This window comes from Puntigrus tetrazona, chromosome 2 (genome assembly GCF_018831695.1).
Source record: "Puntigrus tetrazona isolate hp1 chromosome 2, ASM1883169v1, whole genome shotgun sequence".
Taxonomy (NCBI): Eukaryota; Metazoa; Chordata; class Actinopteri; order Cypriniformes; family Cyprinidae; genus Puntigrus; species Puntigrus tetrazona.
The window spans coordinates 18,815,420-18,827,919 of NC_056700.1; the positions used below are offsets into that span (position 1 = coordinate 18,815,420).

At 41.0% G+C, this 12,500-nt stretch overlaps 3 protein-coding genes across 9 annotated transcripts in view; 2 read left to right on the plus strand and 1 right to left on the minus strand.

The window, feature by feature from the left end:
* Positions 1-8,030, plus strand: part of LOC122361922 (voltage-dependent calcium channel beta subunit-associated regulatory protein) — a 14,032-nt gene extending 6,002 nt beyond the window's left edge. For 5 of the 7 annotated variants that reach the window (XM_043263175.1, XM_043263149.1, XM_043263132.1 and 2 more), the window contains 5 exons: positions 110-281; positions 1,253-1,375; positions 2,070-2,256; positions 3,925-4,141; positions 5,581-8,030. In XM_043263175.1, the coding sequence (XP_043119110.1) occupies positions 110-281; positions 1,253-1,375; positions 2,070-2,256; positions 3,925-4,141; positions 5,581-7,120 (2,239 nt within the window). In that variant the 3' untranslated portion in view covers positions 7,121-8,030. The remainder of the gene's footprint in view (positions 1-109; positions 282-1,252; positions 1,376-2,069; positions 2,257-3,924; positions 4,142-5,580) is intronic. The other 2 variants (XM_043263141.1, XM_043263169.1) reach the window with 2 other exon arrangements.
* The window catches only part of clstn2a (calsyntenin 2a), a 1,097,509-nt gene that overhangs the window by 604,042 nt on the left and 480,967 nt on the right, over positions 1-12,500 (plus strand). The gene's annotated exons all lie outside the window — the stretch shown is intronic.
* The window catches only part of stk11 (serine/threonine kinase 11), a 22,004-nt gene continuing 20,602 nt past the window's right edge, over positions 11,099-12,500 (minus strand). Inside the window, exon 11 of the mRNA XM_043263292.1 lies at positions 11,099-11,521. The gene's annotated coding sequence lies outside the window, so the exon portion shown is untranslated. The remainder of the gene's footprint in view (positions 11,522-12,500) is intronic.

Sequence of the window (12,500 nt, forward strand, 5' to 3'; positions counted from 1 at the left end):
ACCCCCAAAAATACTATGGAAGTCAAAGGTGAGCCAGAACAGCTAAGTTCACGTCTACTGCTAGAGAACATGAGAAAGCAGCAGCGACTCAGACTGTGAATGTTCTCAGGTACACGCTGACGGAGGGAGACTTCCATCACCTGAAGAAAGCTCGTCTGACGCAGCTTCACATGCAGCCTCCGGCGCTGAAGATCCTGACCATCATGGAGTGTGAGTCTCCGGAGAACGGCGCGCCGCTGGACGAGCAGCCCGACACACACCCGGCTCTGTCCATCTTCCAGGTGCTTTAACTAAACAGAGAGCGTTTCATCACTTGTGGGGTCTCTGCTGGTCATTCGGGTGTAAATGTGATTCACTTCCTCATGCAAATTAGATCAAGTTCATCTGACTCACTTCTGATTCATTTTCTGAGGAGAGCTGCAGCTCAGTTCATCAACACAAACACGACTTACTGAAACTAATAATACACAGATAATAATAGTTAATTAACACTTTAGAATAACCCTCTGAATGAAAATGGTATATTTTTATTTCACTCATTTGCTTAGTGCTCAAAATATTACTATAATTTAAAGTTTTTGTATTTTTTTTATTATTTTAAATGTAAGAAAATACATATACAGTATACATATATATATATATATATATATATATATATACACACAGTATACACACAGTATACACACATATATATAATATTCATTTTAAAGTAAACTTTTTTATGGTTTAATTAATAACCCTGCACCAGACTGAAGGAGGAATAAGCTGATAAATTAATGCTGTCATGCTTAAAGCATATATATATATATATATATATATATATATATATATATATATATATATATATTTGTAGTTATAACCAAAAATACATTGCATGAGTCAAAAATGATCCATTTTCTTTTATGCCAAAAATCATTAGGATATCAAGTAAAGCTCATGTTCCATGAAGATATTCAGTACATTTCCTGTTGGAAATACATCAGTAAAGAATCTTTGCTTAGTAATATGCATTACTGAGAACTTTACAAATATTGTCTGATCCTAACAAACCAAACATCAATGGAAAGGTGATTTATTCAGCTTTCGGATGATTTATAAATCTCAATATCATGATCCAGTTAGGCTGAAGATCTTATAAAGGATGCATGTCATACTGCACAGGAAGACCTAGAAAGCGGCGTAAAGATACCGGCGACAGTTTAGACCGTATAACGTGTTAAAAGGCGCTCACTCGGCGGTGTGTGTGTTTCAGGCGGTGGAGGGCCCCGTGCCGGACGCCGCTGGACTGTGGAGCGCTCAAAGCCCCGTCTCTGCTCTGCCCGGAAACACACTGAGCTCCACACACACCAGCGCTAAACCGGCCCGCTCACACACCGTGAGTCACGCTCTTCATCACAACACACGGCAAACGCCCCGCCACTAAACCTTCATATTCACTCTCATTTATATACATTATATAATAATGTTTTACTTATTTAACACTGAGGCAATCAAAACCAACAAAAGAGCAATGATATGCAAGTGCCGTGATAATTCTCAGTTAGCCTAGTGCATTGTTTTTAATTATATAATTAATAAGAAAACAGATAGAAGGGTGAGCTAGTGTTAGAAGCCTCTTTTTTTAATTGCATAATAAACAAAATAAAGCACGGTCTACAATGAGAGTAAGCTAGTGTTAGAGGCCTTTTCTGCATTCATTAAATGTAAAAATAAGAAAAAAACAATAGCAATCTTTTTGTGTTCTAAGGAAAGTGAGTAAATGAATAAAGTGCAAGTTTTTTTATGCAACAGAAACAGACCAAGTGAATAATTAGCATTTAATTACTCAGAAAAAGGTGTTTTTAACTTACTCTTTTTTTACAAATTTACTTTATTTATTAAAATTGGCTGTAGACACCAGTAAGATGTTTTGTATTTGTATAGTTATGTGGCAGTCAATGATAGACTGAATTTATGCATCTGGACAGAATCTGGTGCTCTGAACTTGGGGTTATAATATGAGCCGGATGTTTTCCTGAGATCGGCCGTGTGTTACCTTCACGATCTTCCCTCCTGATGTTCCTCTCCAGATCGAGGTGATGAACAGAAGCCTGCCGATGGACAGAGATTCCACTTCCTGTCCAGCTCAGGGCACCATGTTCCACTTCCTGTCCAAACTCCGACGCCATGCCAGCCTGGAGGGAGCGGGTCCGTTCTTCAGCGTCAAGAAATGGAGGCTGGACACCATCCAGAGAGCGGCCAGCCTGGACACCAGAAGTGAGGATGAACTCAACCATCCACATGTCAAGTTCATAGCAAGGCGTTTTTTTGCAGTTCAACGGATGTTCAATGAACAATTGCTAAACAAGCTATTCAATAAATGCACCAGCAACAGTATTAATACATAGACGCATTAAAATAGTCCTTTCTATTCACGAGCCAATTCTCGTATTAATTTCACAGACTGATACACAAAAGAATTCATTAATCTGTTCAAACCAAGCACGTGCAACTCTAAGCTTGAATAGATATTCAATGGATATTAACTGAAGGGTCAGACAATTTTAAAACTTGGCTCAAGCGCCTACCCGCTATTTTGAAGAAATAAACAACGTAGCCAGTCGAGCTTTGAGCTGAACAGAGAGAACATGCACATATTTCATATTGCACAACACTGTATTACAGATTAGAAAAACAACAGCAAGATCTGCTTATTAGCTCCGAATGACCCTAATCTCCTAAAACATAAGCACGCTGTTGTGCTTCACTACAAAGATAGCCATTCCATACATTCTGTGCGGCTACCCAACGCCAGACGTCTTGAAGTCTCCTTAAACAATGTTTTACAGCCCGAGATCTTATTCAGCCCCGAACGAGTCTGGAGAACAGGAATCAATACCGGATCAATACAAGCAGAGCAGCAGAGTCTGGTTACAGTCATGTGACTGCGGTGAGATCTGATTGGCTCAGAGAACGCACAGGACAAAAAAAAACGCTTTGTGATAAATGAATTATAAAATAATAGCATTACTCTTCACCTGACGTGAAAGGCCAGTCGGTTCTGCACTCTCATTTCCTTCTTATCAGGAATAGATTGCATTACATGCTCATTATTGAGGCTGAGGGGAGCCTTCTCTGTAGCTCCGCTCTGAAAGATGCTGATGTGAAGAAGTCAAAACTAACACAATAAAATAAAAATAAAAGCCAATTATAAATGTTGTAGTATAAATTAACTCACAAAGCAATGAGAAGTTCGGATCATTTTACTGACATTTAAGTCTCATTCAGCAAAAAAAAAAAAAAAAAGCAAAATATAATTCAAATGGCTAGGAACTGTATTTTAGTCGATTATATTCGGGGTAAAAATCAAAGAACTTTGCTGCCATATCGCATCTGAGAATATAGTTCCTAGCCAAAATCGGTCTAAAAATCTAAATTTGTTTTCATTTTCTATTGATATAGTACACAGTGTAACTACAGAAGAGTTTTAAAATCTGAAAAATATCGAAACTCTTTGGTCAATTTCAATGATTTATGATTTAGCTGCAGCTGAAAGTGCTATCACTCGGAGCTGAATGGATTCAAAAATAGTAAAACTCAACTATTTAACTCTAAATGAGTTGGAAAATGTGTCATGTTCCTTTAAACTGTTTCATCTCGACTCATCGGATTCAAGTTGTTTGTTCAACAAGTGAAACCCCATAATGAAAAAAAAAAGAAAAAAGAATCAAGCACTGAACGAATCACTCCCTGAGAAGAGTTCATGAGTCAGATTAAAATGAACAAATCGTTTAAGAGTAACTCATCACTGCTGCCTATGTACAGAATCTCAAATCAGTCACTAAGGTTTCACAGTAGTTGTTATTCTACATTAGAACAGATTTGGAACAAATCTCGTGTTTCAGTTAGTGTTTGTGTTACTTAATGCTTATTCTTATTTCTCAGTTTTTCCTCGTACTCTTATAGGTTCTCCACGGAGACGTGCATTTCAGAGGCAGCGGGCGGCCAGCGAGACTCTGGATCAGGGAGAAGAAACCTTGCAGTGTGGAGTCGGTGACTTCTTGTTGCAAAAACCAACCGCGCAGCCTCAGAAGGAGCCACCAAGACGCCTATCGGCCGGTTCTTTGGACACCGCTGCAGGAGCTCCTCCTGCCCTCAGCAGGTACACCTACATCACCGCTTGTCAAAAAGTTAAAATTAGAGTAGGGGAGACCAATCTTGCTCCTGAAGGACCAGTTTCCTTTCCCGGAGGGCTGGTGTCCAACTTTCCTCAACACGCCTGACTGGAAGTTTTTAGCATGCCTACTTGGACCTTGATTGGCTGGTTCAGGTGTGTTTAATTAGGGTTGGAGCTAAAGCCCAGGACATACTTCAGAGACCCCTGATACTGCATATTTTGTGTGTCTTTTTAAATCAAACACCTGATTGAGATCATCCACCCACTTTTAGTTACCAAATGACCTCCATGTGCAGTGTTATGAATCACTTCCAAGATGTTCTGTTCCCATCCGCCCTAAACACTAGCTCAGGAGTCTCCAACCCTGCTCCTGGAGGGCTACAGTCCTAAAGATTCAATTACAACCTGCTAGAATACACCTGTCTGTAATTTTCAAGTAACCCTGCACATCTTGATTGGCTTGTTCAGCTGTGTTTGACTGGGACTGGAGCCAAATTTTGCAGGATAGTGGCCCTCCAGGAGCAGGATACGACTCCCTGGAATTAGGACTATCCTATCCTACTCCATGACTAGGTAACTACCGACAGGTGTGTTGGACCAGGGTTGGAAATGAAGTATAGATTTCCAGGAACTGGATTAGGCCCCCCTGACCTAAAGAGATTAGCTCCAGTACACCCAAATACACATGCCTGAATGTTTCTACTGATCCTAAAGGTTCTTCTAGTTTAGCTCTGACATCGCCACACACACTTTCCTGAACATTTTTTGTACTTCTGAAAACATTTATTTATTGCTTCGGGTGTGCTTAAGGTTAAGCATAATCTGTGCAGGACAGTAACTCTCCAGGATCAGAATTTAATATCTCTGAACAAAGGGAACTTCACGCACCTTACTATTAACTTTCAGGATTCACAGTTCAATTCTTAAAGAACCCTTGATGCATCTAAATTGTTTAGTATTTGCATGGACACAAATCTTGGGCAAATTAAAATCTCATTGCTAAATTCTTTGAAATATTCTGTTTATATCGTTATCTATCTAGAATGTGCAAAAGGAATCAGACTTAATGGCATAGTTCACCCAAAAATGTCAAATTCTGTTATCAAGTACTCACCCTCATGTTATTCCAAACACTTAAAACCTTCATCTTCAGAACACAAACTAAAAACATTTTTGATGAAATACAAGAGCTTTCTGACCCTCCATAGACAGTAACATAACTGAAGTCCATTGATGTGGAGGGAGAGAAAGCTCTTGGATTTAATAAAAAATATCTTAAGTTATGTTCCAAAAATGAATGGGTATTACAAGTATGGAACGACATTAGGGTGACTAATAAATGACTACTCCTTTAAATGGTTTGTCCTGTCATCTCTACTAGAATATAAAATCATCTTATAACATAAGTCTTGTTTACCATTCAGGTTAGAGGTAGAAGCTGTAATGGAGCTAAGGGTCAACACAGATGAGGTGACAGCCACAACTCCAACAATCCCCTCAACCCATGGACCTCTGGAAGTGGAGGATGGTGAAGAGAATGGGCAGAAGATGATGGCAGAAGCGTCGGGAGGCGGTGGTGAAGAGTATGGACCAGTGATCCGTCAGGAGAGTCTAGAGCAGCCCAGCTTGTACCGTGACATCTGGAGCTTGAGAGCGTCGCTGGAGCAGTACGCCTCTTCCGACCTGAGCAGCAACGATAGGGACTCTACTCGCAGCGATCCCGACAGCGTTTGCTCAGCAGGAGCATCGAGAGCAGGTGTCCCTAGCTACCAGTCCCAAGACATCGATGATGAGATAGACGGAGACAGCGAGCTTCCATATGATGATGCGGTCAGGGAAGCCGAGCAGAGGAGAAATGGACGGGACAGTGTGGACTCGGAGAGAGGCAGCGACGGAGAGACAAACAACCGGAAGCTTCTACAGATGGACAGCGGATACGCCTCAATCGAGGCTCCTTGCAAGGCTCCGGAGGAGTTCAGATTGTTTGGAAGCGGCTCTGGAAAGACGGCATCAGAACGTCGCCGCTTCTTTACAAATTCTGGCCGCAAAGGCACGGTTTGTGAGAGTTTTGAGGCACGGTTGTTTAAGGAAGAGCTGGAAGACGAGGCATCGGAGAGCAGCGTGAGTTTGGAGGCAGCGACTCAACCTGTGACCAAACCCAGGCCGCGCTTCCGCCGCAGAGACTACAGCATCGATGAGAAGACTGAGGCGCTGTTTAACGAATTCCTACGCCATGACCCCCAGTTTGACCAGCAGGGCTCGCCCTCATTGCGTCACCGGCATCGCTCCAGAATCCATCTCAGAAAGCAGTGGCAACGGAGCAAGCAGTACAGTGACCCAGGAGCTGCCCGATACTCGCCATCTTTAGAGAGACAGCGTTGCTATCCACTCCGACGAGGCGACAGTGCCAACTACCCGTTAGACACACGCTATCACAGCACCTTGCCTCGCATCGCTAGCGCTGCGGACGAAGAAGCCAGTGAAGGAGCAGCGAGTACGGAATCGCCCGAGCCAGAAAAATCCGGACCAGAGGTGGATAGTGCTGATCCACCCTCAGAAACAAGAAGTTCTGGTCCAGACCTGGAGGAAAATGCTAACAACAGCAGCAACAACATGAACCGGCATTTCTTTTCATCGCAAACGCAGGACAACAGTGCCAAGGATTGTGGGATACTGGAGGACTTGGGAAGCAATGCTCATCCTGCAGATTCACATAAACATTTGCAGATGGACCGTGGCGTATCGATATCTCATTTGCATTCACATACAAATGCACTCACTCCGGATCCCACTGATTCGGATCAGGACTCGGACTACTTGCGTCACACTCTCACAGACATCGGTCCCTCAGACAAACTTTCATCCACACTGGACGACCGGCTCTACTCTAACCTGAGGACTCAAAGAGGGAGTCAAGAGTGTGTTGTGACCGTAAGTCGCACCTCACCAGATCTAGAAGAATAAGGGCCAGTTTTACTAAACTGGGCAATTTAGCGCGAGTGCAAATTTTCTGCAGGTGACTAACAATGAGCAAGTTCAAGAACACAAACGCAACATCTCATTTACATATCGACCAACACAATACACCAAGCACAGTGAAAATTAGAACAGTCGCAAATAAGGATATAAATAAGCCATAGCAGGCTATGTTGAAAGAGAAAAAAAAACGAATGCTAGAAGTTGTTGTTGAGGGTTCTATGTCGTCTTTTATTCCATGAAGCAAGTTAAAAATTATTTAATTCATTACGGTTTGGCAAACAATTTTTTATATTGTTCTAGCATTACAAATAAAAGAAGCGTAGAAATCGTAGAAAATCTTCTATCGCGTATGCTTTCAGTTCTGTGAGATCTCCTTCCAGTCATTTCAAAATAGTTTAAAACATGCTTTCCCGGGCATTAAATGGTGCAAATGGCAGTAATTTGATGAGTGTAAATGTACTTTCCGCCCATAAATTTTGCGCCTGAAAGCCAGACTCCACAAATACATATTCAATAAGATCAGATGCAACAATAATGCCAAAAAATGGTTTGTGCTGGCGCAAACTGTTAGTAAGACTGGCCCTAAAGGTCTGTTCACAAAGCCCAGTAGATATAACCATGAAGTTTTATTAATCGCTCTAACTCCAAGAACATTGTGAAGTCCGCACCGCAGCTAAAACAATACTGGCGCAGGTTAATGATGAATGTTAAAAACATCATTAGCCAATCTGACCCCAAAGTCCTCGAGCATTTCAAGGGTTTATTGCATTTTTTTACAATTCTTTTATAATGTTCTCTGAGGTTCACTTATAATGTGATTTCACGTCAAGGAAATGCCAGTTGTCATATCAATCTGATATAATACATACTCTGAGAACAAACATTGGGTTAAAAACAAGAAACAAAATGCAAACGGTCTGGCTCAGACATTGCGATAGTGGTAAAAATCCCTTTACTCACTTGTGTGTCCGACTTTACTGTACTGTGCTTAGACTGAACAGAACGTTATAGTGTGTTGGTGTGGACGCTAATTCGGTTAAGGTTATCTTGTACAGAATAGTTTGGATCATGTTTGAAGTGGTACAGCGCCACCTATCGGAAAACTGTACAATTCGTTTTTTAATTCAGATCAGTGTGTTTTGGATGTCAGTGGCTCATTTTGCACCAACAGAGCGCTGGGAAACTAAAGCACGTAAAGAACAAGAACTCGATAGCATCAGTGACGCAGGCCTAGATCTCGGCTATTATAATTAGCAAACACACACACCCGGCTTCCACGTCTGTCACATTGCACTATGGCACTAGACACTTTTTGCAATCCTAAACTGAGATTATTCTGAATTCGAAAGACTTGGCCGTGATTGTTTGTTGGGATGCTCACAGTTCTGTAGATCGAGAAAATGGCGCAACCCGAGCAAACATCATGTGTAGAGAAATGACAATAACTCTATTTCAGTAGAAAAAGGAGGAATACAAGCATGACGTCTAATGGAACATTAGCAATAAATACACACACACACACACACACACAGTGCAGTGTGTTGTAACCAACTCAGTAAAATACAGTCAAGTATAAGCCCTGGAAGGCTGACCAACAGTCATTATTTCAGTAAAACTGAAATTCTATTATATATACACACTTCACCAGAGTAAGAGTGTAAAGAGCGTGAACACATCCATCCGAGAAGAAACGCTAGATGACGTCATCTCATCAAGGTACTAAACACAGTTATCTGCAGTCAAACTAACGTTCACTGTGAAACCCACTGCAGCCGTTTGGTGCTCAGAGTCACATTTCAGCCGAGACTCGATTCAAATCAGCACTGAACATTTCTGATTAAACAGATCTAGAGCACTTTCAGTGAAGGTTAAGATCTGCTCGTGTTTATGGATTGACCTCCATCGGTTTAATAAAGATCCAGGATAAGCCTGCCCCGTTCATCTCATCATACTGAAGCAATCCAACATCGATGTTTTAACATCACCTATCCTTACTATTGATGTCATCTCAGTTCATACATGTATAACTATTATAATCATAAATGTGTCTTGTATCATTTCTTCCATCCAGATGGGAGTGGGTGATTGTACATGTACATCTAGGTCACTCTGAAGTGTCATCTTTAAATTATAATTCCTTTGCAATAAAGGTACTTTTTTTTTTGGTTTAATTCAAAAACTGATGTTCATTGGGGGAATAAACAGAAACGATCAGGTTTCATCTAACATTGCATACATGTAATAAATGATTGACTCAAAAACAAGACTCGGGGTGAACCATTATTAAACCATCCTAAAAAATGAACTAATAGAAGGATTTTGCTTAGTTTACAAATATATTAGTTAAATACAGTCTAGGGAGCTAGAAGAAATGTTCTATTAAAGGCTCGATGAAATGCAACATACGCTCAATGAAATATAAGAGCACTTTAAACAAAAAGCTGATTTTCCGTGGAACTGAACTGGGCTTGTTGCCATGGAAACAAGCGAACGAAGGGTCATAGGTCACACACCAGAGACAAAGCAGCACCGTTCTGCTGATTCTGGACAATCTGGCCTCTTCCTCTCACTGTGTTCAGATATTTTTTGGTCGGTTTGAACCAGCAGTTTCCTGCAGCTCCGAAATCGTCCATCAACAAACCCGTGACCTCACTTCCTGTCGGGTCAGAAACAGCGGTTGATTTCACCGGTAACACAGAATGAGAAAAAGACCATTTTAAGATCATCAAGACAATTAAGCACAAAATATTAAAGTAACAACACCATGCCTTTACTTAAAAACTCTGATAATGAAACTGACACCGATAATGAGAAACCGGCATTACTGTAATGATAATTTGGACGTAAATGTGCTTAATAGTCACAAAGTAATTGACAATTTAACCAATCAGGCAAAGAGTGATTCTGAGACGATGAAGAGCGTTCACTCACCAGAGTCAGACAGGGCTGAAGATCTTCCTGCTTCACAGCCTCCGAATGCTTTTCTGTTTCTCAAGATTCGGGTCTTCTTTGGCTCAGATACGGATGAAGATCAATCAAACTTCTCAGACTTGGAGAACCAACGATATCTTCACAGATAATGTTTAATCGTTCGATATACCCCTGGTTTCACAGACCAGGCTTGAGCCTAGTCCTAGACTAAATGTAAAACTAAAAGAAACTTGGTCTAAAACATCTCTGTGCGTGTTTATATTTACTTTAATGTTCTGTTTGAACTATTTAACCTAATCCTGGTTTAGACTGAGCTCGGTCTGTGAAACTGTAATTGTGATATAAAACGTCATAATTGACTTTTCAATTTTTTTCTCCCGTGTTGAATTACTTTAACCTCCAAAAGTGAACTAATAGAAGCATGTCGCATAGTTTTAAAACACACGAGAAAAGAAAAAGTGCACCTGACTCCACATGATGGTGAGTATACTTCTACATCCCTGTCATTGTCTTCTTCTACTTTATACTGCTCAGTGCTTTCATGCAACCTGTGTTAAAAGAGTTATATAAATAAAAATGATTGAGTAAATGATGACAGAAACTTGGGTAACATTTACAAAATAAAAGTACTCCTGATGTACGCGGTAGAATTATTAATACGCAATATTATATTTGCAACTTCTCTCTTACAATTTAGATTTTTACTTGACGTTTTGAGATAAAAATAATTCAGCAAAGAATTATGGGGGAAAAGATTGTGACATTCAAAACATTCATTGAGAGAAAAAAGTTGCGAGAAACTCAGAATTGAGAAAAAGTCAGAACTACGAGATTAACAAAAAAAAAAAAAAAAAGCAACTTTAATTTTTTGCATTTTTTTTTCTCCTTTGAAATTCTGTCAGTAACAATCTCCAAATTGTGAGATAAAACGTCAGTAATTTTTTTCTCTTTTTTTGCTGTGGAAGAAACTGTAACAAAAAAGGTAAGTGTGCATTCATGAAAGCTCATGCGAAGAAAGACCACGAGCTCAGCTTCAGTTGGGATGTGTTTTATATAAATAATACTTAAAAAATATTTAACGGGAAAAACAAACCAAATGGGGAAAATGAACCCAAACATCCTGCGGCAAGCAGCTCTCCGTCCGCCTCACAGCATGCAGTTTAGTTTTAACATCATCATCATCATCATCATCTGCAGCATATTTCTCTACAATAACTCATCAAACCATCTGCTTCTTGAACTGCAGGTAATGAGAGTAAATTAAAAGACTAAGGTTTAAAACGGATGCGCCAGAGAAACCGAATGATGATCCTCAGCCCCGAAGGATTGTGGGAAACGTCTCCGCTCTTGAACAGCCCTCTCGAGTAAAGTCAGTCCGCTCCAGATAAAGTGTTTGAGTTCATCATCACTGCAGAAGTGTGTGTTTATAACTGACTGCTGGGAAACAACAGGAACCTGCAGAGAAAAGAGAGAGAGAGAGAGAGAGAGAGAGAGAGAGAGAGAGAGAGAGAGAGAGAGAGAGAGAGAGAGAGAGAGAGAGAGACAGAGAGAGAGAGAGAGAGAGAGAGAGAGAGAGAGAGAGAGAGAGAGAGAGAGAGAGAGAGAGAGAGAGAGAGAGAGAGAGAGAGAGAGAGAGAGAGAGAGAGAGAGAGAGAGAGAGAGAGAGAGAGAGAGAGAGAGAGAGAGAGAGAGAGAGAGAGAGAGAGAGAGAGAGAGAGAGAGAGAGAGAGAGAGAGAGAGAGAGAGAGAGAGAGAGAGAGAGACAGAGAGAGAGAGAGAGAGAGAGAGAGAGAGAGAGAGAGAGAGACAGAGAGAGAGAGAGAGAGAGAGAGAGAGAGAGAGAGAGAGAGAGAGAGAGAGAGAGAGACAGAGAGAGAGACAGAGAGAGAGAGAGAGAGAGAGAGAGAGAGAGAGAGAGAGAGAGAGAGAGAGAGAGAGAGACATAGAGAGAGAGAGAGAGAGAGAGAGACAGAGAGAGAGAGAGAGAGACAGAGAGAGAGACAGAGAGAGACAGAGAGAGAGACAGAAAGAGAGAGAGAGAGAGAGAGAGAGAGAGAGAGAGAGAGAGAGAGAGAGAGAGACATAGAGAGAGACATAGAGAGAGACATAGAGAGAGACATAGAGAGAGACAGAGAGAGAGACAGAGAGAGAGAGAGAGAGACAGAGAGAGAGAGAGAGAGAGACATAGAGAGAGACAGAGAGAGACAGAGAGAGAGAGAGAGAGACAGAGAGAGAGACAGAGAGAGACAGAGAGACTGAGCACGAGACGCCTCTTTAAAAGGAAGAGTTCACCCAAAATAATGAGAAAAATATTAGGTGAACTACTTCTTTAAGAGAAGCACTACTATTAACTACATAATATATAACATATGATACACTTATTTATACAAACACACACACACACACACACACACACACACACACACACACACAC